Genomic DNA, 23,885 nt, shown 5'->3' on the forward strand with positions numbered 1-23,885 from the left:
CCCCGAAGAAACACTCCAGGCTCTGCATAAGCCCTGGGGGTGGACATCCCGCACTATTCCACAGAGACGGTGAGATTGGACTGGAATCCTGGGTCATCAGAGGAGGTGTGGGTCTGCTGAGATGGCCTTTCAAAGCCCCTCCACTGGCACTCTGTGAAGAGCTGGGCACCCAGAGCCCCATTGCTGGGTGCTGGGATGGTTAATACTTCCTGGGTCTCTCCCAAATCAGATGCAAGACTGAAAGAGCCAGCCTCGCCTATCTTAGCCAGAGTGGCCGTCCCTTCAGGATCTCCGGGCTGCAGTTGGCCCCAGACAGCCTGCTCTGGGCCTTGCAGGAGAGCCTGCCCACTTCTGGTTACTGATCAACCTGCCAGAAGCTGCCAGTCTCCACTCACCGGGATTCACCGGCCATTGACTACACATTGTTATTGTTTTGATCGGGTCCTGCCCTCCTGGAGTGTTTGCATGCCACCCCCTCCCCTCCCGCCCCCCAGTCAGAACCACCATCTTCCACAAAAGGAAACTGAGGCCCAGAGAGGACAGGAGGCTGGCAGTGCTTCGGGGTCACCTCTGTGGCTTTGTGCCCTGGGTCCTTCCACTACCAAAAGGGAATGTTAGTCTGCAGGACTACAAAAACCCAAAGTGCCATGGGGTAGGGGCTACGACGCTGACCTAGGGCGGACCAAGGAAAGGTGAGTCTGGGCCTTTGGGGTCAAGGACCAGAAAAGGGTGGGGGCTGCCCCTGGCTGAGGACCCCTCCAGGCCACAGAGTGTCTCTGGCTGGGAGAAAGGAACAGGCCGAGATCTTCAATAGAGCGATAGAGTAGGGGTCGGCTCCTGCTGGACCTGAGCACTGCGAGCCAATTTTCGTGTCCCCTTGCTCCCTTCGGTCCCCACCTGCAGCCCCTCGTCGGCTCTACAGCCCTGCGACCCACCTGCCGGCTCCCCGTGCTGCGGGCGGGGTCCTCTGCTGCCCTCTGGCGGCCTGTGAGTGCAGCGCGGGCCTCAGCTCAGGAAGCCTGCAAAAGCCACCACGGCTGGGCCACTACCCCCAAGGAACAAGCGCTCGCCCAAGGGGAAGGGGCTGGCGTTAGGGGCTCTCACCCGAAGCCCGAAAACGCTGCTGTTGCTGGATTATTGTCGTTATTTTCTGGGGAAACTGAGGCCTAAAGAAAGACTAAGTGTCTGTGCGCGGGTGTTGGGGGTCCTAGCCCGAAGTCACCAAGTCAGGCACAACCAGGACCAGGACGCTGACGCCCCTGGCAGCCGCTGTGCCCTGTGCGGTGGGTTCGCGCGCCCTTAGCCCCCAGCCCGGACTCGGTTTCCTTGGCGCGCCCACTGGGCAGCAGCAGTGCAGCTGCTGAGATCGCGGGCAGGAGCGGGTGCGGGGAAGCAGAGGAGGGCGCCCGCGGGGCGTGACGCACTGAGGCTGGGAGGGCGCAGGGTGGCGCGGGGCGGGGCGGCCCCCGCCGGCTGCATATAAAGGCGGCGGCGGGACGAGCAGAGCCAGAGCGAGCTGCCAGTGTTCGAGAGTTAGCCCGAGTCCGAGCCCGTCCAGAGCCCTGTCCTGAGCCGGAGACGATCTGCAGGCGAGTTGAGCCCGAGCAGAGTCCCCTGCCGCTCCGGCGTGTCCACTCTCGCGCCCTCGGTAGCCCTCCGCACTTCTCTCGGCCCCGCATCCGCCCCGCGGCCCCTCCACCCAATGAAACTGGCGGCGATGATCAAGAAGATGTGTCCGACCGACTCGGAGCTGAGTATCCCGGCCAAGAACTGCTACCGCATGGTCATCCTCGGCTCGTCCAAGGTAGGCAAGACGGCCATCGTGTCGCGCTTCCTCACCGGGCGCTTCGAGGATGCCTACACACCCACGATCGAGGACTTCCACCGCAAGTTCTACTCCATCCGCGGCGAGGTCTACCAGCTCGACATCCTGGACACGTCCGGCAACCACCCGTTCCCAGCCATGCGGCGCCTCTCTATCCTCACAGGTGAGCTGGAGGGAGCTGGAGTGCACGGCGGGCGCGGGCGGGAGGGCGTGGGGACCGGGTCCAGGCTAACCCTGCGAGGGCGGGCTGGTGGCGCGGCGCGGGCGGGCGAGTCCCACTTCTGCGCGCTGAGCTTTGCGCTTAAGCGCGGCACGCGCCTCGCGCGGCTGCGGGAGCCCCTTGGCAGCCGCCCTCACCTCTCTGTCCCCTGTCCCCGCTCTGCAGGAGACGTTTTCATCCTGGTGTTCAGCCTGGACAACCGCGACTCCTTCGAGGAGGTGCAGAGGCTCAAGCAGCAGATCTTGGACACCAAGTCTTGCCTCAAGAACAAAACTAAGGAGAACGTGGACGTGCCCCTGGTCATCTGCGGGAACAAGGGGGACCGGGACTTCTACCGCGAGGTGGAGCAGCGCGAGATCGAGCAGCTGGTGGGCGACGACCCCCAGCGGTGCGCCTACTTCGAGATTTCAGCCAAGAAGAACAGCAGCCTAGACCAGATGTTCCGCGCGCTCTTCGCCATGGCCAAGCTGCCGAGCGAGATGAGCCCCGACCTGCACCGCAAGGTGTCGGTGCAGTACTGCGACGTGCTGCACAAAAAGGCGCTGCGGAACAAGAAGCTGCTGCGGGCTGGCAGCGGGGGCGGTGGCGACCCGGGGGACGCCTTCGGCATTGTGGCGCCCTTCGCGCGCAGGCCCAGCGTGCACAGCGACCTCATGTACATCCGCGAGAAGGCCAGCGGCGGCGGCCAGGCCAAGGACAAGGAGCGCTGCGTCATTAGCTAGGAGCCCCCCACCGCGCCGGCGACACAACCCAAGGAGGACTTTTTTTGTGTAAGTCAAATTCGACGCCTGGGCCAGCCTGGGCGCGCCCTGGGCCGCGAGTGCACGCGGACTGGTGTCTTCCCTTCGCGAAACCCGGCCTCGCGCACTGTGAAGGCGCCACCAAACAGAGAAGGGACCGTCATCTGCTCCGGAAGGAAGGAGAACTGGCAAAGACCTGGACTTCCCCACCTTTGAGCCTCTCTATTGGCGTCTCCCACCCTCACAATGTGGATGGTGGCCCAGAGGAGGGGGCATTTGTCTTTTTTTTTTTTTTTTATCAGAGACCAGAGAATGAGAGTAGGGAGGGGGTGAAGTTCACCAGCCACTGTTGGGCATCAAGTAACGGGTCCTGCCTGGCTTTAGCCTGAGGGTCAGGACCCTTGGGGCATTATCTTGTCTGTGATTCCCCATTGCTGGTAACAGCTGGCAAAGGCCTCTGTCCTCCAGAAAAAACTGGCGGGGGTGCGTGGGTCAAGTCATAGCAAGAGACTTGTTTACATGTGTGTGTGTGAAGTTGCACAAAGGAAAAACAAAACAGAAAACTTGCACTTTAATAGTAGTTCCGCTGTCAACATGGACATGAACAAAATCCTATCCAGGTGTTTATACTGTGTGTGTGTGTGAAACTCTAAAGTTATTGTTGTTGTTTTTTAATATAAAATAAAATAATTTAACATGGAAAACACGGCTTTCTTTGCTTCTAGAAGGGGTTGGGGGAGAAGGGAGGAGGCTGGGTTTCGGCTGCAGTGACTTGGACATCACCTTCTCCAGAACAGGAGAATAACCCTGCCCTTCTGGAAACAGTGTCAAGCCTCATGGGGGGAGGAAACTAAAAAAAAAAACTCCAGATGAAGGGGCTTCTAGAAAATCAGGACACAGAAGGATTTCAGGTATCTCCCTAAAAAATCTTTCTAGCCATCTACCTGCTTATTCTCCTTTAGCCGGGTCACCTTGGGCCTGGTGTTCTGAGTGAACGTTCATATTTCCTCTTCTGTAGAACTGATTTCTCACTAATCACAGGGCAGATCCAAGCTACAGAAGTAGCTTGAAATGCAGATTGTTTGACACTCAGGCCTGGTTGTCACAAATAAGAAAATGGAACCAGAGAGACCCATCAGGGGAGCAGGCTTGTGCTGGACCCTTGTCCTCTTGCCCCAGGGTTACATGACTAGAGATAGTTAGATCCCCACTGCCTCCAGCTCCCCCTGTAGCTTCCAAAGGCACTTGCTGCCCTGGGTGGGGTCCCTCAGTGGTTAAGGCCATCTGCTTGTAAGTGGTGACCCAGCTCTGTGTAAGCTTGAAGTGACACCTGCTAAAGCTCAGATTCATTACCTGAGAAATACAGAGAAGGCCCTCCACATGGAGTAGCCATGGGGATTCAATGTGACACAAGTAGCACAAGTGCCTGCCACCCAGTAACCCACACAACTGGTGGCTTTCTAGAGGGTGCTCAGCTCCCTGTGAAGGAGACTCAAAACTGTCCTAGGGAAGGGACTTCAGCCCTGCTCTGGTGAGGGCCACTCCCTGCCAGTACTAGACCTCCTCAAATTACCAAAAGTTACCAAACAACCCCCCCACCACCACCTCCCTGGGAGGAGGGATAGCCCAGAGGTGGCTCACACAGGCCCATTCACCTGTGGGACAGATGCTGCTCTTGAGGAAGAGTTCTTCTTCTTCTTTTTTTTTTTTTTTTTTTTTTTTTTTTTTGGTGCTGGAGATTGAAACCAGGGTACCTTACCACTGAACTACATCCCCAGATCTTTTTTTATTTATCTTGAGACAGGTCTTGCAAAGTTGCCCTGGATGGCCATCTGTGTCTCAGCCTCCAGAGTAACTGGGATTATAGGCAAGTACTACTGTGCCCAGCAATTACTGTTTTTATGTTGTTTAACTGCACTATAAGGAGAGGGGCAAGAGCAGAGGGTGTTCACATTTTATTCTTTGTCTCAGCAAAGTGAATACTTTCCTCAACTATGCAAGATACACCCACTATGAATTCCTGGGCATAAAAAACCATGATCCCCTGGGTTTGACCCCCAGCACTGCAAAAACAAACACAAAAAACTGGGGTGTCCCGGCAACAGAGCAATAAGTACTTTTAATCATACATTGGAAAAATATCACAAGTCAAATCATGGAAAACAGAGAAGTTCATTTCCCCCCCACACACACCATCTCCACTTCAGACTCCCAGAAAGGCCCTGAAGGTCTTGTATTTTTACCTGCTTCATGTTTCATGGTATTTGGTCAGAGCCTTAAAATTGGCCCACCTGCTACTCTGAAACTTTAAGAATAACTGATTCAGTTAAATAACAGTCCCAAGATAGAACTGGTCCAATAGGTGGCCACCCACTTAAACTCAGAGCCTACTCTTCTGGCCAAAGCCTGTCTTTGAAACCTGATATCCTCCTCTGCACAGTCCCAGGTTCCCAATAGGCCAGCCATCTTCTGACAGGTGGCTGCAGGCTGACACCACTAGAACCCCTGCTAAAAACATCTCCAACCAGTACTTCTGCCAATGAGGCCAGTCAACAGGCACCTGCTAAGCCCCTGAGCTGGTCAGCAGATTATGTGCCCATTTCTAGATGCAATCAATATTCAGTTACTTCTCACCTCACTCTTAAGAGTCAGGGGAAGAACTGCTGTCATACCCACTGCAGAGAAGGGGAGAGCACACATAGTGTCCCATCAGAAAAAAATCATGGAGCTGGGGGAGTGAGGGCTGTTTATAAACATGTAAGAACTAGAACTTGGCCTTGTAACTTCTAGACCTAGCCCGCCCATCCCATCAGAACCGATCCAGAACTCCCTTGTCACACCTGGCTGAGGGGACATCCCAATTGCCACTGAGAGCCCCCTTCTCAACAAAAAGTGCACTGTGAACCCTTTTGTTTGCAGGACAGCCAACAGGGCTGTCTGTGTTGAGAAGCCCAGAGGGAAAATAATGGTTTGAGCCAGGGCAATGGGTATCACGGGGAGATCTACTCTGGGATCTAAAACTCTATTTGAGCCTGCAAGCCAAGGTCCGGCCCTCTCCATCCCTGAGGAAGCACTGTGGCTGTGGAAAGTTGGCTCTTCTCCATCACTAACTGAAGGTGACAGAAGACATGGCAGCAAGAGCCAAACGGAAAGGAAGACGGAGCCTGGAGTCAGGGGCAGCCTGGGGGTCGGGGCTCTGAGGGGACACCCCCGCTCACTGGCTCAAACATAAAAGGAACCAAACTGTTTTGGAGAGGGGAGAGAAAGCCACCCACCCTCTGGCCTTTCAGAACAAGGCTCATTCTCTCACAGTCTTCTTTAATCATATTAAACCCATGCCATATGAGTACAGGTCTAATTTGTCCAGTGAATTCTATGCAAATGTTTCACCAAACGGCTGCTAACAGGAACAATATGTACCTGGTACATGCTGATTGTATCGGAGGTGGGAGGAGCGGGAGGGCAGGAAGCAAGGAGGAGCCGCCTCCTTTCCTACTGTGCTCTTCAGATCTGCAGGAGGGACCCAGACACACAGCAGATGGCCCCCTCCCCAGTGCAGGGCAGCCCTTCCCCCCAGCCTCAGGAATCCTCTGGCTTTCAGTGGCAGACGCTCAAGTCGGCATGCCTTAGCCACATGGGTATGTACAGCTTGTGGCTGGTGAAGCCGGGCTCAGAGCTGGAGTCCAGAGGAACTGTGGGCAAGGAAGCTGGCTGCCTCCCCTGCCTTCCCCTGGGTCCTGGACACTGGTGGCCTCTACTCCTTGGGGATCTCGAACATGCAGAGGCTCTTGTACTTCTGCAGGAGCTCGTTCTTGGTCCTGACCTGCTCCCGGAGGCTGTGCAGCTGCTGCTGCTGCTGCTCAGGGCTCAGGTGGATGCCCGGCATGGTGCTGATGAGCTTCCGCATCTCCTGGAACTTGGTTTTGAGGGCATTCAGGTCCTGGTGGACATCTGGGCTGTCCTTGTCCATGCTGTGGAGGGCAGAAGACAGTCATTAGCACTCACAGTTCACACCCACACCTGGCTTTACTGGGCTGCATCCTACAATATTTTTTTGAACACTTGTGTGATGTGTCTGTTGACCCAATGAGGCCGAGCACCCCAGAAGGCAGGGACCAGGTCTCTCTTACAACACCCCCTTGTCCAGCACACTCCCAAAGTCAGATGCTTAATCCTGCTCTTCAGTCCACCAACAGCCCTCTGAGGTCAGGGACTGCGTCTGCCTCATCCACAGTTGTCTCCCCATCCCTGACCACTGGACCCCACAGACTCTCAAGAAGTATTTGTTGAAATGCATGCTTGGCAAATAAGTTCATAAATTTGTTGAACAAATAAACCATTACCAATCATCAACTGATTCATATCAAACCAAAATGCTGATATACCACATTTTGTCTAACTTGAGCCATTTCTAGCCAATTGGAGACTTTGCAGCTAGCAACAGCTAATGTTAGCCAAGGTTTGATGCTCACTTGAACCTGTTAATTTAAAGACTAATTTCCACAGAGCTATTCATAAATTTTACATCAGTTACAAATACTGGAAATTTTCAGCAGATTCAGGCTTTCTCCTACCACAGCAATGCAAACTCCTGGCCTTCAGGGTCAAGCTCATTTTGAAGGCTGATCGTTCACTTCATCTCCCAGCTATTATTGGTTGAACAGAGACCCACCTTCTCTGTCACTACCAAATTAAAGCAAAACAAGGATGAAAACCCTCAACTTATATCAGAGAAATGGCCCACCAGTGGCACCTATGCATTTCCCAGAAGTTAGTGGATAAGTTTTGGCAAAAGCAACTGAGACTAAAAACGAAACGCCAATTCCATAAGCTGTTCTCTAAAAGGAAGGCACAGACGCGTGGGGGAAACTGTCAATGATCATGTATTTTTTAATAAACATTCATCCCTGGTGGGGAATTTCAACCCAGATGGTGCTAATTCATGTTTATTATTCATCATTTCTCTGCTTACGCAGACAGAATACCTATCTTTCCTGCAGATCCACCAGCTACTTCTCACACCTTTCGAATCAGACAGCCACCAGGATCTGCTCATTATTTATCAACAGGTCTAAATTCAGGTGAAACTTAGAGAATCAATCATCTCGATTAGGGAATGAGTGGCCAAGCCAATGTTTCTTGCTGTCGTAAGATGCCCTCAGTTTAGAAATACGATTAATGGTAGACCTTAATTCACCTGCTAGGGAGGGGTAACTGGAGCTCATAAGGACCGCAAATGGTTTGGAAGGAAGCAAACAGGGAGCAATACTCTTCTGTGGTGCTGGGGATGGAATCCAGGGCCTCCTGCAAGCTAGGCAAGCACTCTACCACTCAACTATACTCCCAGCCAGGGAGCATCTTTTAACTCTCAGCTCAAATCCACAATCCAGATAGAAACCATCTGGAATCTTGAAAGCATTATACTTGGATGGCATGTGAGCTAACACACTGTTACGAATTTAAGTCCCAAGGAAATTTTGAAATTAAAATTCAGCTTTAAGAAAACTGATTCACATCACATAAAACTTTCCAAAACAGTAAAAACAAAACAAATTAAAAATACATGAAATTAAAATGTGGAAGAAAGTTATGGTAATCCAGTTGTTGAAGCAAAACTAAGCTTTAGGGCCTAATCTGGCCCAAAAGAAAAATTCTGAAGTGGGCCATGTTTAAGATGCTTATTTCTGAAAACCCCCAAATCTCCAGGGTTTCCCATTCTTTATCCAGTAAACTTTTAGGAGAGGAGAAGGTCTTCAGAAAAAGCTGCCTAGAGGGGAGCGGAGCTGAAAGAGGGCCCCTCTGTGAGCTGCTCACCTGCCCTAGTTGGTGCAGTAAATAGCACACAAGTCCTGGGGCGAGGAAAACACGCTATTCACATGCTATTATTCGAGAACTGGCTCAAACCAAGTGGGAACCTGCCAAGCCAGAATGACTGTGAAATACCCAGGCCCAAAGAAAAGGAGCAGGCCCAAATATCGAGTGAATAAAAGCAGAAAGCTCTAAGTGGGCCTGCCTTTGTCCTCAATGTTAGTCATCATCCAACTTTAGAAGGTTAAAAAAAAAGAGAGAGCGAGACTAGGTCAAGAAGGATAATAATCACACAAACAAGGGCAAAGTCGGGGCACTTTGGTCCCACCTACTATGCTTTTTAAAGGATCAGACAAAAATATTACTGCTGAGGTGGTACTCAGAGTGTCCTTCCAGCAGGCCACAGAGATATCTGGATATGTATCTCCAAATTCATAAAAACCACAGGCTTAGGTGGACACTTGTAAGAATCACAACTTCATTTTCTTTGTTCTTTGATTTTTTTATAGCACAGATGCAAAAGAGCAACAACAGGACAGTGTGTCCACTGGCAAGTTAGAAGCAAAAGAAACCCTTGGGATCAACTGAAGCCAACCTCTTCTCCAACTTGATGGTCACTTCTTTTGACCTCTGGGTGGCATCTGACCTGGTTTCTCCTATCCTCCTTCAAAACCTCCATCACCCTCAGGTATGCGTCCCTGTCTTATCCCAGTGGCTCTACTGTGGACTAGTGTCCTCAGCTCTCCCCTGCTCCAGCCTCTCCTCTTACCACGCTAACTTCGGTAGCGTCATCCTTCCAAAACTTTTATTTTCTTCTTAATATTAATAAGTGCTTGAAAGAAAAAATTCAAAAGTGATAGGCACAAAGACTTAGAAAAAGGAAACCCCTTTAATCTCAGGTCCCAGAGGTAACCCGTGTTGGTAGGCAATGCATACTACTTCAGATCCCTTTGAAACACAGTATAAAAATACATGCATACCCTTCTTCTGTGTTTTGACAGAAATGTGGCCATACTTGGTTCTAATTCCCCGCCCCCCCCCCAACTTAACAATGCACCTTTGGAGATCTTTCTGTATTAACATATATAAATTATACAGCTAAATTATTTGTTGATGTGTTTGGAATGCCTGCAATTTATCAGAATGGTAATGAGCACTTTATACCTACACCTTTATGTGCAAGTATTTTGGTAAGATAATTTCCCACCAGTGAAAAATCTGGGTCAAAAGTTCTGTGATTTTTGACAAATATCACCAAACTGCCCTCTCAGCTGGGTGAGGTGGTATACCGGTAATCCCCGCTACTGGGGGTGGGAGACTGACCCGGAGGATCGAAAAGTTCGAGACCAGCCTGGGCAACTTGGACTCCATGTCAAAGAAAAAAATACAACAAAACAACCCTCAGAAAAGCTGTAATGACGTACACTCCCTGCACACCATCCTCCTACCCTGGACAAGGCTGGCTGTTCATTCCCTAGCAGCTGTGTTCCTCTGCCCCAGTTTGGGCAGCCCCCAAGCAGCCCTGGAGCCTCACACTCCGGCTTCATGTTGCATTCTCTTCAGGGAGTAACAACAGAAGGTTTTGCTGCTAAAAGATGTTTTTTTGGTAAAAAAAAAGCTGCTCTACCAAATGCCCTTGGACTTGATAGCCACTCCCAGCTCTGTGGATGCTGAGAGCACCTCCCCGCCAGCCCTCCTACCTGCCTCTAGCTTCCTCCTTCCCGTTGTCATTGATGATCTTCTCCCTGGAGTCTGGGAACCCATAACATCCAAAGTGGGCCACACCCATGCCACTGGTGAACTCGAGGCTATCCTCTCAGACTTGGTCTGTGTCCCCCCCACTCTACCTTCCAGAGACCCTGCAGACTGTCCACTGCCACTGACTTCCTGGACACTGAGTCCTCCCCTCCATGCCCTCTGCCTCACCTACCTGCATAGATCACTGCTGCTTAAAAATTCCAGCTGGCCCTCAGCTCCCAGAAAACACCCGCTGGGCAAGTTTGAACTGTGAGGGGGCCACCACTGCTACCCACAAGTGCCTCTAGCCTTCAAGGTTCAAGGCTCGGCTTCCCACTCTTCCCAGAACTGCCCCTCCCCTTTGCCCCCAGCATTTCTCCCACTGTGCTAAGTAAGCGTTGGCCAGGAAGGCTGACTTCATGGGGCCTGTGGTCTTCTGGGTCAGTGATATCAAAGGGACAGAAATGAAGTGGCAGAGGAGTGAAGAGGCTTCAAGCTGGCCAGGAAGCGACTCTTCCAAGCAGGACTCAACCCTTTCTGTCTGGGCACTCATCCTCTTCCCTGGGACAGGGCTGAAGGACAAGGATGTGAAGCACAGGCTGCAGGAGCTGCTCCCAGACCTCGCTGGTGTGGACGGGCCCTGCTCCTCTGCAGAAGTGTGGAGGGGCTGCGGCTCAGCCCTGGAGCAGGCCTCAGCTGGTATGGAGGGCGGGAGGATCAAAACAGACCTTGTGTGGGATGAGGCAGGTCAATAACACCATGTTCCCATGGAGGAGGTTCTGCTGGGCTCTGAGGTCTCGCTGACCTGCCACTTCTAGAGGACTTGTTTCAAAAGCTTGGTCAGCTGGGAGGGACAGCTTGGTGTGCCATCACTTGAATTCCCTCTGTGGGGTCAAGGATGGCTCCCCTGTACCCACCTAGCAACTTCAGACATTTTAAAGGAAAATGTTTTATTAAAAAAGTGTTGTGAAAGTACCCCTAAAGACAGACTACTCTAACTGGGTGGGCCGAACCCACAGGCAGGCAGGACCAGCACAACTCAGAATTCCTAGGCTGGGACACACAGTTCCAGACTCAGATGAGATTTGGTAAATTTAAAGGAAAAGTCATTGTATCTTTCCCTGGTCTCACTTATCTCATTTCTTGCTTCTTTTACTATGTATCTCCTTTTATTATAGAGCTTTTATATATACAGAGAAAGGTCTCAAAAGACTTGGTATTTATATTTCTTATATGCATTATTCTTTTCTTTTTATCTATTTTTGGTGCTTGTTTTTCAGTACTGGGGACTGAACTTGGGCACTCTAGCACTGTCTTATAGGGATAGAGCTTTTTTAAATTTTTATTTTGACACAGGGTCTCTCTAAATTGCTGAAGCTAGCTTCAAAGTTGGGACTCTCCTGCCTCAGCCTCCTGAATTGCTGGGATTACTGACATGTGCCACTGATTCTGGCTCCTTATTCTTTAAAAATAAAATAAATGTAGAGAGTTTCAGTTGTTCATTCAACTATGGGAAGATGCCAGGAGGAACAAGAGTTCCCACTCCAAGCAAGGTGGTCCCAGGTGGAGATTCTGGGAGCCAGGCAGGGTCCTGGGGTACGGTGGAGGCCTGGTTCACAGAGTTCTTCAAGCATAGGAGGTGGCCTCTGAGAAAGCCCCTAAAGAACATGCAGCATTCCCACGAGGTCTTCATCCCCCTAAAGGCAGTTGCAGCGGAAAAGTCCCTGTTCTGGGTTTTGCAATGGGTGGTCCAGGCACGAGAAGCGAGGTGGTCTGCTGGGATCCCTGAGTGGAGGGCTAAAGGTCTGGGCTCCATTTGGGATAAGGAGGGGGACCTAGGGAATTTTGAGTAGAGAAAAACTAACTTGATAGCGTGCACAGGATGAATTAGAGAAGAGAGTTTAAAGGCAAAGAGATTAATTAAGAAGTGATTATGAGATCTAAAAAATGAGATTAGGTCTAGCTGATGAGTGGTCTCAACAGGTTTGAGTAACCGAGCAGGTTCAAGACAAAAATGATCCACAAAATCAAAAGAATTGCCATCTCAGATACATTACTAGGAAACTGGGCTGGGAAGGTAAGAGATGTTGCAGGGGAAACCAGGCAAGAACAAGGAGGGGACAAGTACACCTTAAACGGGAAGTAAAGGTACCATGAGGATTTTAGGACTAAATAGTTTGGTACTGGAGAACAGAGTGTTGAGAAGTACACCAGAAAACATAAGGGAAATCAATATATAATAAGGGCAGCAGCCCCAGCAGGCACAATAAGGAATATCCACTAAATGGCTGTGGGAAGAGGTGGCGAGCTGGCTCCCCTACTCTCCACCAAAACAAGTTCCAGAAGCACCAAAAATTCAAAGTACATACCACAATCATAAAAGTCTTAGGAAAAGGGAATTAATATTTATCATTTTAGAGTGTCAAGGCCTTTCCTTTTCCATTTTTTTTTTTTTTTTTTTTTTTGTGGTGCTGAGGATCAGACCCAGGATCTCATGCATGCCAGGCAAGCTCTACCACCAAGCCACATCCCCAGACTTAAGGCCTAAGAAGGCCAAAATCAGAAGCCAGAAAGGAAAAGCTTAACAACTCTGACTACATGAAATTATGCGACACTGAATGAAACAAAACACAAGAAAAAACATGACTGTGAACAAAGATGGGAAAAAAAGCAACAACTTGAGGGCATAATTTGTAATATCTGACAAAGGCATCACTTCCTTACTGTACAAAAGTCAAAAAGAGGGGAAAGTACAAATGATGCATAAAATTGCATATTAAAAGATTTTTTTTCTAAATTAACAAAAGAAAGAGATCAGTCTATAATTTCTGACCTGTCAAATCAGCTAAAGTTAAAAGTTGGATGGTGACAGCAGTGATGTGGGGAGAAGACACAAGTACAGTTTGGAAGCACAAACTGACACAATCTTTCCGAATTTCCTAATAGTGATCAAATTTTAAATTTATATATCCCATTGCTAGAACTTTCCCCTGCAGAGACTCCTGAGGATCAATAGGATGACAAAGAGGCCAACTGCAGTACTGGGGGCCAACACAAAAGCCCAGGCACAACGAGTGTCCTTGAGGGAAGAACAGGTTAACAAGTGATGGCATGTTCATAAGATGGACTAGGTATGAGTTTTGGGATGAGGGAGGAAGCTGGGTAGAGCCCAGGGGAAGGATCACTTTCATTTCATATCTATATGTACTCTTGAAATGCATCTACCACTTTAATTTTTTTTCAATGCTTTTGGGGTGGCAGATTTATGGGCCACTTTTGGTTAAACGAATTCTTAAGTTAATTGAAACAGCCCCGTCTACAGGACTGAGCTTTGGAGGAGTTAAGCTAAACGATGTAGCACTGTAAACCGAGTAGTAGCTATCAAAATAAAAAATGCATGTGCCCTTCTCTGCTCTAGCAATTCCACTGCTGAGGATTTACCTCACCATAAATGTAGAGAAACAAAAGGACGCTTACTTACCCCAGAGCTTGCTGGCAACAGCAAAAATTAGAAAACACCTAGGAGCACACATGCAGACTAGTTACATAAGTCATGGTACATCCGTGAGACAGAATTCTCTGCAGTGGCCTTAATGAGGCAGATCTCTATGTGCAGTACGGAAAGGTACCCACAGCAGACTAATGAGTGAAAAGGCATAGTACAAGGCACATGGGGCTGGGGATGTGGCTCAAGCGGTAGCACGCTCGCCTGGCATGCGTGCGGCCCAGGTTCGATCCTCAGCACCACATACAAACAAAGATGTTGTGTCCGCCAATAACTAAAAAAATAAATATTAAAAATTCTCTCTCTCACTCTCTCTTTAAAAAAAAAAAAAAAAAAAAGACAAGGCACATGGTCTCCATTGTGTACATATTTGAAAAGACAAACACATATAATCCCTGGAAGGAAGCTTAAGTATTCAAAGCAGTTATATCTGTCTGTGCAACTGTGACTTAAGAAATAATTAAAAGAAAAGACTGATATAATCAGCTGAATTCTTTATAAGAACAGGAAAGGCTATATTTGTTACTTTGTTTACTTCCTTATTCATCCCTCAAGAATGGACTGTTAGGGAAGTTTGAAGAAGGAGGAGATGAAGGACCTTGGAGAGCCACCCTAGGTCTGGTCCCAGCCCTCATCACCTGGGGCCAGGCCTGCCAGGCCCATGTCCCACCTGGCTTCCAAGCAAACCTCATAGGACAAAGTCCTGCTTCCTACAGAGGATGTGCTATAGTATACCCTGGCTCCTCCCTCTTTTTCAGCTCTCTGTCCTGATTCCCTTCTAGCTTGGATTATGTTCAGTGCCACCAAACTAGAGAGTCAGCTCCAAGAGTCCATGCTATTTCTTGGCTTCATTTCCTACCTCCATGCTATTCCTATGCCACCCTTCCTCCCTCTCATTTCAGACTTATCATTGGCATCATCCTCTGTAAGCCTCTGGCTCCTCCAGGCTTTCTGAGGTCTCCTGGCCCTGGCTCCCCTGCCCTTACCACAGTTCACATCCCCTTCCCTCATTAGCCCATAAACTCAAACATGTAACACACCAAAGGCTTCCAGACTGAATCCTAGCTTCTTCCCATAGTGACAGTCTCTTTCTTCAAATGAACTGATCTGGCTTTTTGGTGGGAGAAAGAGTCTTTTCCTGTTTTTCTTCTCCAATGTCTTTTCACTGGGGCTGGTCACACATCTCAGAGGAGGTACCTCATTCTCTTTGGCTGTCCAAGCTACAAGCCAGGTTTGGAGAAAAAGGGTAGGGATGTGTTACTATTGAGGGGGTGAACTTTCTCTATTTTCAGGATGGCTCGTTACTCCCTACCCCTGCAATATGCCAGATGCCTCTCAATCCAGGTACTCCTGTCTTATTCCTTCTGGAGAATAAATCTTGGGGAAAAGCAATCCTTTAATTGTCTGCCAAGATGGGAAGTAGTCTCTTGGCTACTTGGAGTGGCTGAATATTCTAGACTCCTAAGTAACCCTCCTGTCCTTAGTCTCCTCCTTAATGTCCAATTTCCAGAGACTGCTGGCACAGTCAGTTTCTGGGATCTAGGAGAAAGCCATGGTCAAAGACAGCTGCTTCAGAATTGTAGGTGAGTTAGCCCTTAACCATCTGTTTTGTGGAAATCACCTCCTGTCCTGTTCTTTTTGATTTTATGCTTTTTTAAAAAAGTCCCTTTACTGTCCTTTTACACAAAAGGACATGTGACCAACCCACCATCTTTCCCAGGTACACTCTTGAGTATATCGTACAACAATTATGACTTAAGTATTACTGTTCCTATTTCGCAGGCAAAAAAGGGGATCAGAGGAGTTGTCTGCTGAAAGTTACCCACATAGTACATTATAGAGCTATTAATTTGAATCCGCTGTTTGAAATCCATTATTTACATATTAAAGATAGGAAAATTATAGCCTGAGAAGATTATTTACCAAGATGATCAGGCAAGTAAGTGTCAGCATACAGACTTGAATCCAGGACTATCTAACTTCAAAATCTGCTCTCCCTAGTATATTTTACTGCTCCCTTTTTAATGTCAGTCCAACTCAACTGCTCTACCTGAGCTCAAGAATATACACTTAGGGCTGGGTGTGGTGGCATATGCCTGTCATCCTAGCAACTGGGGAGGCTGAGGCAGGAGAACTGCAAGTTCAAAGCCAGCCTCAGCAATTTAATGAGACCCTGAGCAACTTAGCAAGACTCTGTCTCAAAAAAAATATACATATATATGCGCTTAGGGGGCCCAAGAGCTATGTCTGTGAATGCATAGCTTTTGTGCTTCTGTTTTTCCATATTTTTCTTAACCAGTGTATTTATGTTAATCTGGTTAACCTCCCTCTTTGGGGTTGGACCCAAGCACTCTACCACTGAGCTACATCCCCAGCACTTTATATTTTGAGATAGGGTCTCATTAAGTTGTCAAGGCTGACCTTGAACTTGCAATCCTCCTGCCTCAGCTTCCTCAATAGCTGGGATGACAGGCATGCACTATAGTCTCTGGCTGGATAATACAGCGCTGATCTGAGACTGGTGGGTTTGCATCTGTACTCTGCTTTGAACTCATTGCTGCTGAGAAATGCTACTTCACTGCCACATGTTGATGAAAACAGAACAATCTGCCTTACCCTATGGATATTTTCATTCCAAGTAAAGCCAAATAAAGTGAGGATGTATGTGAGAACAAAGGCTCTGCAGTTTGGTGGGAGAGCATCAGGCCATCTCACGGCAAGTGAATCCAGGCTACCTAAACCTTAAAGAAGCTGGCGCATGAACATTCAAGATTTTCAGGTGGCAAAACGCAATTCCATTTCAGTAAAATATCAAAGTGCATGTTATGATCTCTGAATATGTCCCCATCCTTAGGCAACAAGACTGTATGTGAAGTCTTTGGACTAGGGCTCAGTAGTGGAGCACTCGCCTGGCTCATGTGAGGAACTGGGTTCGATCCTCAGCATCACATAAAAACAAAATAAAGGTATTGTGTCCACCTACAACTAAAAAAAAAATACATATTTTTTAGGGCTGGGGTTGTGGGTCAGTGGTAGTGTGCTTGCCTAGCATGTATGAGGCACTGAGTTCGATTCTCAGCACCACATACAAATAAATAAAATAAAGGTTCATCAACAACTAAAAAAATATATTAAAAAAGACATATTTTTGAAGTGCAAAAGAATGACTTAAAAAATAACCTAGGCAAACATGGGGATAAGGGAGATTTTTGATCAAAAGGATAATGACCACATCTTTGATACTATCTTAGAACAAAGTTAGTTACAGGGATCTAATCATTTAGGGCAAGGTATGTGTCTTTTTTCTCTATAATGTTTCCTGTGACACTCTTCCTCTCTAATTTTTTAAAATTATAGGTTAACCACATTCATATCTTTCCTTCTAATGGTGAGCCCTGTGGAGTTAAAAAGTTGGTCCCTTTTATTATGTATACTCATAGAATTTGGGGTGAGATGACTTGTATATGTTGAAAACAGAAACCAAATGGGGTAAGGGGTAAGCCTCTCTAATCCAAAAGCCCCAAATCCGAAATGCATCAAAATGCAAAAACTTGATTGCCTCCATGATGCCACAACCCGAAAATTCCACACTCGAATTCGTGTGGCAGGTTGCAATCAAAACACAGGTGAACTAAAAAATATCGTATAAAATTACTTTCAGGCTATAAGAACTTGGGTCCCATCCCCCCAAATATCTCATGAATATCTGCAAACATTTCATCATCCTTAAAATATGCAAAGTAGGAAACACTTCTGATCCCTAGCATTTCGGATAAGGGATCTGCAACCTGTATGAACCGTGTTAGGGCTGAGAGCTTAACTTGCTCAAGATGGCAAAGGGGCAAACTTGAGCACCTGGACCCCGGAGCCTGTGCACTGAGTCAATAAGTCGGCTTCTTTCTAAGCCCATCGCTCAACTCTGGAGTAACTCTGTGTGGTCTCAGCGAAGGCCGCTTCCGGTCCGGGATCTCGGTTTCCTCGTCTCCGGACACAGAGGCCACCCCAGCGCGCCCAGGCCTCTCGCAGCTCTGAACGGGCGAGACCGGAAGCGAGAGGGGAGTGCGGGGGTCTCGTCCTCTCCTAAGCCCTTACCATTTGATGATGTTGTGAACCAAAGGCAAAAAGGAGTAGTTCTCCTCCTTCACGCCCGCGGGTGACTGAGGCCGCGGTGCCGGCGACGGCTGCGTCTGGGGCGCAGCGACCGGAGGCGGCGGCTGAGGAGGCGGCAGCGGCTTGGTCTCAGGCAGCTGCGGCTCGGACGGGGGTGGTAACGCGTCCTCGGTTTGTCGCCCCGCGGCCACCCCGGCGGAAGCCATAGCGGCGCGGCTGGGTCAGGGAGTAACAATCGGTAGGGCGCCGCCCCCAGGAATCTACCTTCCGAGAGCGTCGCGGACTGTTACGTCACTCTTGTGCACCGGGCCAGGGCGGGGCTCGTAGGGAGGCTCTGAGCGTGCGCACTGGAAACGGGGCGGAGCAAAGGCACGGGGGGCGGGACAGATTGTTGCTAGGAGGCCGGCGTGGGCGGGTCTGGGGTGGCCTGGATGTGCTTGTGACTCAACGGCTGAATGATTGAAGGGAATAATTTAGGGAATAGGAGATGCATTTCAGAAATAATGGCCTATAGTCCTATCTATGTGACGAAGTGGGCACAAAAGCAAAAACACAGGAAGCCCAGAAATAAAGGCTCAGCTTGGCCTAGCCCGTGGGTCTCTCCAGGAACCAATTGGAGCTGCAGGAAGAGCTCCTAGGGGAGCATCTAGGTGAGGCCTGGGCTCAGACAGAGTCCAGAAAGGAAGGACCTAAGCGCCTACACCATGCAAATCTCCGAGAGGAGGAGCAGAAACCTGGGGACCGAACCCACAGTGCCTGCCCCCATGCAAAGAACAAAGGACGCAGAAGCAAAGAAACTGTGGTCCCTTCCAAGTTCCTCATGGCTGCTGAGAGAGACACTAATAATTCAACTCAATAAACATTGAATATGCGCCTGGACCTGCTGGCTGTGGGTGTATGTAGTTGAGGAAGTCTGTCCAGACTTTCAATACAAGGCAGACGTATTCATCCCAAGAAAATAATATAACCTGGAAGAAAAAGGCTGCCTCAGATACTGTCAGTACCTTTGGTCCAGCTCCTTAAGCACTAGGTCCCAGTTGCCCTCCCTCTAAAATCTTATTTGGTCCAGAGACACTGTAGGGGCTCAACTAAATTCTAGCTTCACAAATGTGGTTGACCCTGAGAAGTCTTCTTTCCATGAGAAGCCTCCCTCCTGAGCCCAAGAGCAGGGGATAGCTGATAGATTTGGGTTTATTCTTCTCCAAACAAGTATGCTATATGGGGGCTGCATTAAAAAAAATTGTTGGATGATGAGGACTTGAGCTAGGAAAGCTATTAACTGGAGCCCATCCTTCCTCATCCACCATCATGGAAGGAAAGGGAGGTAAGAAACCTTACATTCAGGAAGCAGGGTGAACAGCTGCACTTACATCCAAGATGGATGATTTCAAGGAGAGAATGGATGTAGATACTTTCAGGTGCAGTGGGAGGGGCATGTGGACGCACAGATCCTTGGGGAAGTGGACTTTGGAGGTGCGCTGTAGAGATCTTTCATTACGAGCCTCAGCACCGCTTTCTATAGCCACAGCTGCCAAAGTGACCCAGAGAGAGAGCAAATGAAAGGAGGGGACTTCACGGTTTTTCCTTCTTTCTATCCTTGTACCCCTTCATGTAAGGGAAGAGTCAAGAGTCCTGGTAGAGGTTGGAAGAGAAAAATGCCTGCTGGCATAGGGCCAGATGTGCTCGAATACACTGTACACCCTTGGAGGCATCTGGAGAATAATGATAGTCATTACCCAAACTACCATGCGATAAAAGTAGCTTCAAAGATCAAAGCTACAATCACTATCTCATTTAATTCACCAGGGAAGCAGGATATTAGTATCCCCATATCATAGATGGGGAAACCGAGGCTTACAATGGTTACAAGACTGGCCTCAGGGTCACATGGTTATGAAGCTTGCCTGACACCCCGTGCTTGTTTTTCAACAGACCCTTAGGTGACCTCAGATTCCTCCCTACTCTTCAACTGTATGATTTGAAACGTTAAAATGGGGTTTTATTCACCATTTGAGAAGCAATCCAATAGTTATCAATAATATCCCCATGGCAACCACATGTCATCTTTTCCCTCCCAGTGTGTTTTATAATTTAATTACAAGACCCAACTTTAGCATTGACAGAATACTGAGAATGTCTCTTAAAAAACAAAACAAAACTCAACACAACACTTCAGGTATAAATAGTCATGGCTAAAGAAAAACAAATTGGAAACGTAGGCAGCATGAATAAGTATGATGCATTGACAATTTGCCCTAAAAATAGTTAATATAATTAGTGGCAAAGAGTAAAGCTAACTTCATAACGTTGCAGGCGGATGTCAGAAAAGCACTTGCCTGTGCTGGTTTCATTAAAGCTGAAATTGCTGCAAAGAAATGCGTGTCTGTTTATAGCCGCTCTTAAAAAGTAAAAAAAAAAAAAAAAGCCAGATGCTTCATTGATATGTAAGAATGTACTAGAGATTTCACCAACTGAAATGATTTGGCCACTGCTTTCTCAGGCGGATTTATACCATTCCTTGTAAGGCTTCGTCCTGTGGAATTAGTGGTTAAAAGGGTGGCTCTGAAGCCCGCCAGCCTGACCTGGGTCCCAAGTCAGCCTCTTTGAAGTTGTTGTGATTTTAGACAACTGCCTCACCTCACTTTGCGCAGCCCTGCTCGACCTCAGGGAAGGACGGAATGGATTATTACATATTGTAATTGGTAAACTTCATGTATTAGAAGCTTAATCCCCCAAGGTTGAGAGGTGGGACACTTAGGGGGTGATTAGTCACCAGGGATCTGTCCTCATGAATGGATTGATGTTATCACAGGAGTGGATTGGGGATCCAGAGGGTGAGTGTGTTATGAAAGCAGGTTGGGCTTTCTCACCTCTCTCTCATGTGATGCCTCTACCAGGTTATGACAGAGCAAGAAGGGCCTCACAAGATGATCTTGGCCTTCTCAGCCTCTGAAACTGTGAATCGTATTCATTTGTGAATTACAAATTACCCAATCTGCAGCATCCTGTTACAGATCGCACACTGGACTAAGAAGCATGTCACCCAGAATAAGTGAGTATCAAGAATCAATGAAGGAAGGGCTGGGGATGTGGCTCAAGCGGTAGCGCGCTCGCCTGGCATGCGTGCGGCCCGGGTTCGATCCTCAGCACCACATACAAACAAAGATGTTGTGTCCGCCAAATACTAAAAAATAAATAAATAAATATTTAAAAAAGTTCTCTATCTCCTTCTCTCTCACTCTCTCTTAAAAAAAAAAAAAAAGAATCAATGAAGGGTTGGGGTTGTGGCGCAGCTGTAGAGCACTCGCCTAGCATGTGCAAAGCCCTGGGTTCGATCCTAAGCACCACATAAAAATAAAATAAAGATATTGTGTCCATCTACAACTAAAAAATTAAAAAATAATAATAATCAATGAATATCAATTTATGATCCGTAAGTATCAATTTTTATCATTCAGATTTAGGGTTTCCCCCTTCATCAATTAACAAATAGGCCAATAGCCATTTAAATTATTTTTAAATTATTATTATTATTTTTTTAAAGAGAGAGAGAATTTTTTTTGAGAATTTTTTTAATATTTGTTTTTTAGTTTTTTCGGCGGACACAACATCTTTGTTTGTATGTGGTGCTGAGGATCGAACCCAGGCCGCACGCATGCCAGGTGAGCGCACTATCGCTTGAGCCACATCCCCAGCCCCTCAATAGCCATTTAAAAAGTACATCTTCAATTAATGAAACTAAAACATCATCTTAAAGATTATTATTAAATTAGGATATCATTTTAAAAAGAAGGATCTCTTCCCAATAGAAATACAATATTAGCCATAAAAATGAGCCACAAGCCACCTTTAGTTTTCTAGTGGCCACATTAACAAAATAAAAAAAAAAAACAGGAGAAGTTAATTTTAATATTTAACCCAATATATTCAAAATATTGTCATTTCAACATGTAATCAACACTCAGAATCATTAACTGATTATTTAACTTTTTCAAACTGTCTCTGAAATCTGATTTGTGTTTTACACTTAGAGCAGAGCCATCTGCATTTGAACTAGCCACATTTCAAGTGCTTAGGAACCAAATGTGGCCAGTGGCTACACAACCACTTTGTGAGTTAAAAGAGATCAATACATGTCAACAGGGCTGGGGATGTGGCTCAAGCGGTAGCGCGCTCGCCTGGCATGTGCGGGGCGTGGGTTTGATCCTCAGCACCACATAAAAATAAAAGATGTTGTGTCCACCAAAAAATAAATTAAAAAAAAATACATGTCAATATAGGCGTTCACAATTGTAGTGGCAGAAATGGAGAGAAAAAACAAGTGGCCCAAAGGGTACTATTTTAAAGTAATATAACTTACAGGTGTTAGCTTTCCATTACTGTAACAAATTACCTGACATAATCAACAGGAGGAAAATTCTTTTTTTGGCTCACAATTTTTGAGGTTTCAGTCTCTGGCTGGTTGACCTGTGGCTTTTGGGCCTGTGATGAGGTAGCACATCATGGTAAGAAATGCAAGATATAGCAGTACTGCTCTCCTCATGGCCAGAAAGCTGAAGAGAAGAAGAAAAAAGGACTTATATTTGAAAAAGGAATTAGAGGGTGCACCCTGCATTCATGGGACGGGGGATGGAACACAGAATCGAAATACAACAGGCATAGGAACTTTCTATGTGGTGTTTTCTTTCTTAAGGAAGAAGTGCCTAGGACAAATTTGGACCATTGCTGCACACAGAGGTGAGTGCAAGGGGAATTAGTACATGGAATCCAGGCTCTGCCCATTTCTGGCTGCATGGCCTTGGGCAAATTATTTAACCTCTCTGCACCTCGGTTTCCTCATCTGAAATATAGAGTAATAATAGAGCCCACCTCTTAGGGCTGCCCTAAGGATCCCTGGCGTGGATGCACATAAAGGCTCTGAACAGGGCCGGGCACCCAGTAAACACGATTTCAGCGGAGAACAAATACAAACACAAGACGACATCCAAGAATCCAGCTTTCAGATGTTCCAAGCGGACCCCACATCACAAATCCCTGAACAGGCTTGTGATTTATTTCTGCTTCGTGAAATTCCAAAAATAGTCATTTCTCTGTGAGACAAACACCAGGGACTTGTTAAACCAATCATCATGTCATTGTGTCATTGGGGGATATTTTTTTTTTTTCATCCAAGCTATATTCTTACATATGATTCATCCTTTTTCTTTTGTATTACCTAGAGCCTCAGGCAGGTTGGAAAAGCTATACAATACTTTGATTTTTTTGTGAGTTAAAAAAAAAAGTAATAAAAAATGTCAGCCACCGCTGTTCAAGCTAAACACAGCGCACTGTACACCAGGAGTCGGCCTCCTAAGCCAGATTCGTGGCTTAAACCTCAGACAAAAGCCCTTTCCTCCCTTCCACCCAGCCTTTCTTCTCTCTCTGAATTCCATTTGATTTTTCTTTTTTTTTTTTTTTCTTCCCCCTTTCAATCGCCCTCTCCTTGCTGAAAGAGACTCCATTATGCCCAATTTCTCAACTCCCTGTTCGTGGACTCATTTCTCAGAAGCCCTCATTCTGGGGCATTTCAGATACAAATCAAGACTAGATATATATATTTCTTTCAGACACAGAGGATTTTCTTTGAGCCCCTATTCCTTCTTTCTGTGATTTTTCTTTTTTTTTTTAACCAGACTGCCACCAGCTGCCCTTTCAATCACCAAACAGCTTTTGATATAATACGAGTGAGAGGCCATCCTTTCTAGGAAACAGCGTTGGTCTCAGATGGCTCGTGACTGATCCGACACCATATATTCTTTCTGATGTCTTTACCAAGTAATCTTCATTCAAATTGTTTGTTAGGGTTTAAAAAAAAAAAAATTTTTTTTTTTCTGTCCCACAGCCTTGGACCTTCACCCCTTCTGTTAATCCTTCTTCAAAAATTCCCTTTTCCCCCCGTTG

At 47.3% G+C, this 23,885-nt stretch overlaps 2 protein-coding genes across 2 annotated transcripts; one reads left to right on the forward strand and one right to left on the reverse strand.

The window, feature by feature from the left end:
- The first annotated feature begins 1,526 nt into the window (after positions 1-1,526).
- Positions 1,527-3,489, forward strand: Rasd1 (ras related dexamethasone induced 1). Its single transcript, XM_076870437.1, has 2 exons — positions 1,527-1,988; positions 2,211-3,489. The coding sequence occupies exons 1-2, from the start codon at positions 1,703-1,705 to the stop codon at positions 2,765-2,767; spliced, it is 843 nt and encodes a 280-aa protein (XP_076726552.1). The 5' UTR covers positions 1,527-1,702; the 3' UTR covers positions 2,768-3,489.
- Positions 3,490-4,876: 1,387 nt separating this feature from the next.
- Med9 (mediator complex subunit 9) lies at positions 4,877-18,229 on the reverse strand. Its single transcript, XM_076870049.1, has 2 exons — positions 17,928-18,229; positions 4,877-6,756 (listed from the first exon to the last, which is right to left on the reverse strand). Exons 1-2 carry the CDS (start codon positions 18,149-18,151, stop codon positions 6,540-6,542), a joined length of 441 nt encoding a protein of 146 aa, XP_076726164.1. The 5' UTR covers positions 18,152-18,229; the 3' UTR covers positions 4,877-6,539.
- Positions 18,230-23,885: the final 5,656 nt, after the last annotated feature.

Source organism: Callospermophilus lateralis, chromosome 11, assembly GCF_048772815.1.
Source record: "Callospermophilus lateralis isolate mCalLat2 chromosome 11, mCalLat2.hap1, whole genome shotgun sequence".
NCBI lineage: Eukaryota > Metazoa > Chordata > Mammalia > Rodentia > Sciuridae > Callospermophilus > Callospermophilus lateralis.

Coding starts and splice junctions, on each gene's coding strand:
- Rasd1 (XM_076870437.1), top strand. CDS start 1,703: ATGAAACTGGCGGCGATGATCAAGAAGATGTGTCCGACCGACTCGGAG. Junction 1,989..2,210: donor GCGCCTCTCTATCCTCACAG/GTGAGCTGGAGG, acceptor CCCGCTCTGCAG/GAGACGTTTTCATCCTGGTG.
- Med9 (XM_076870049.1), bottom strand. CDS start 18,151: ATGGCTTCCGCCGGGGTGGCCGCGGGGCGACAAACCGAGGACGCGTTA. Junction 6,757..17,927: donor GTTCACAACATCATCAAATG/GTAAGGGCTTAG, acceptor TGCCCTCCACAG/CATGGACAAGGACAGCCCAG.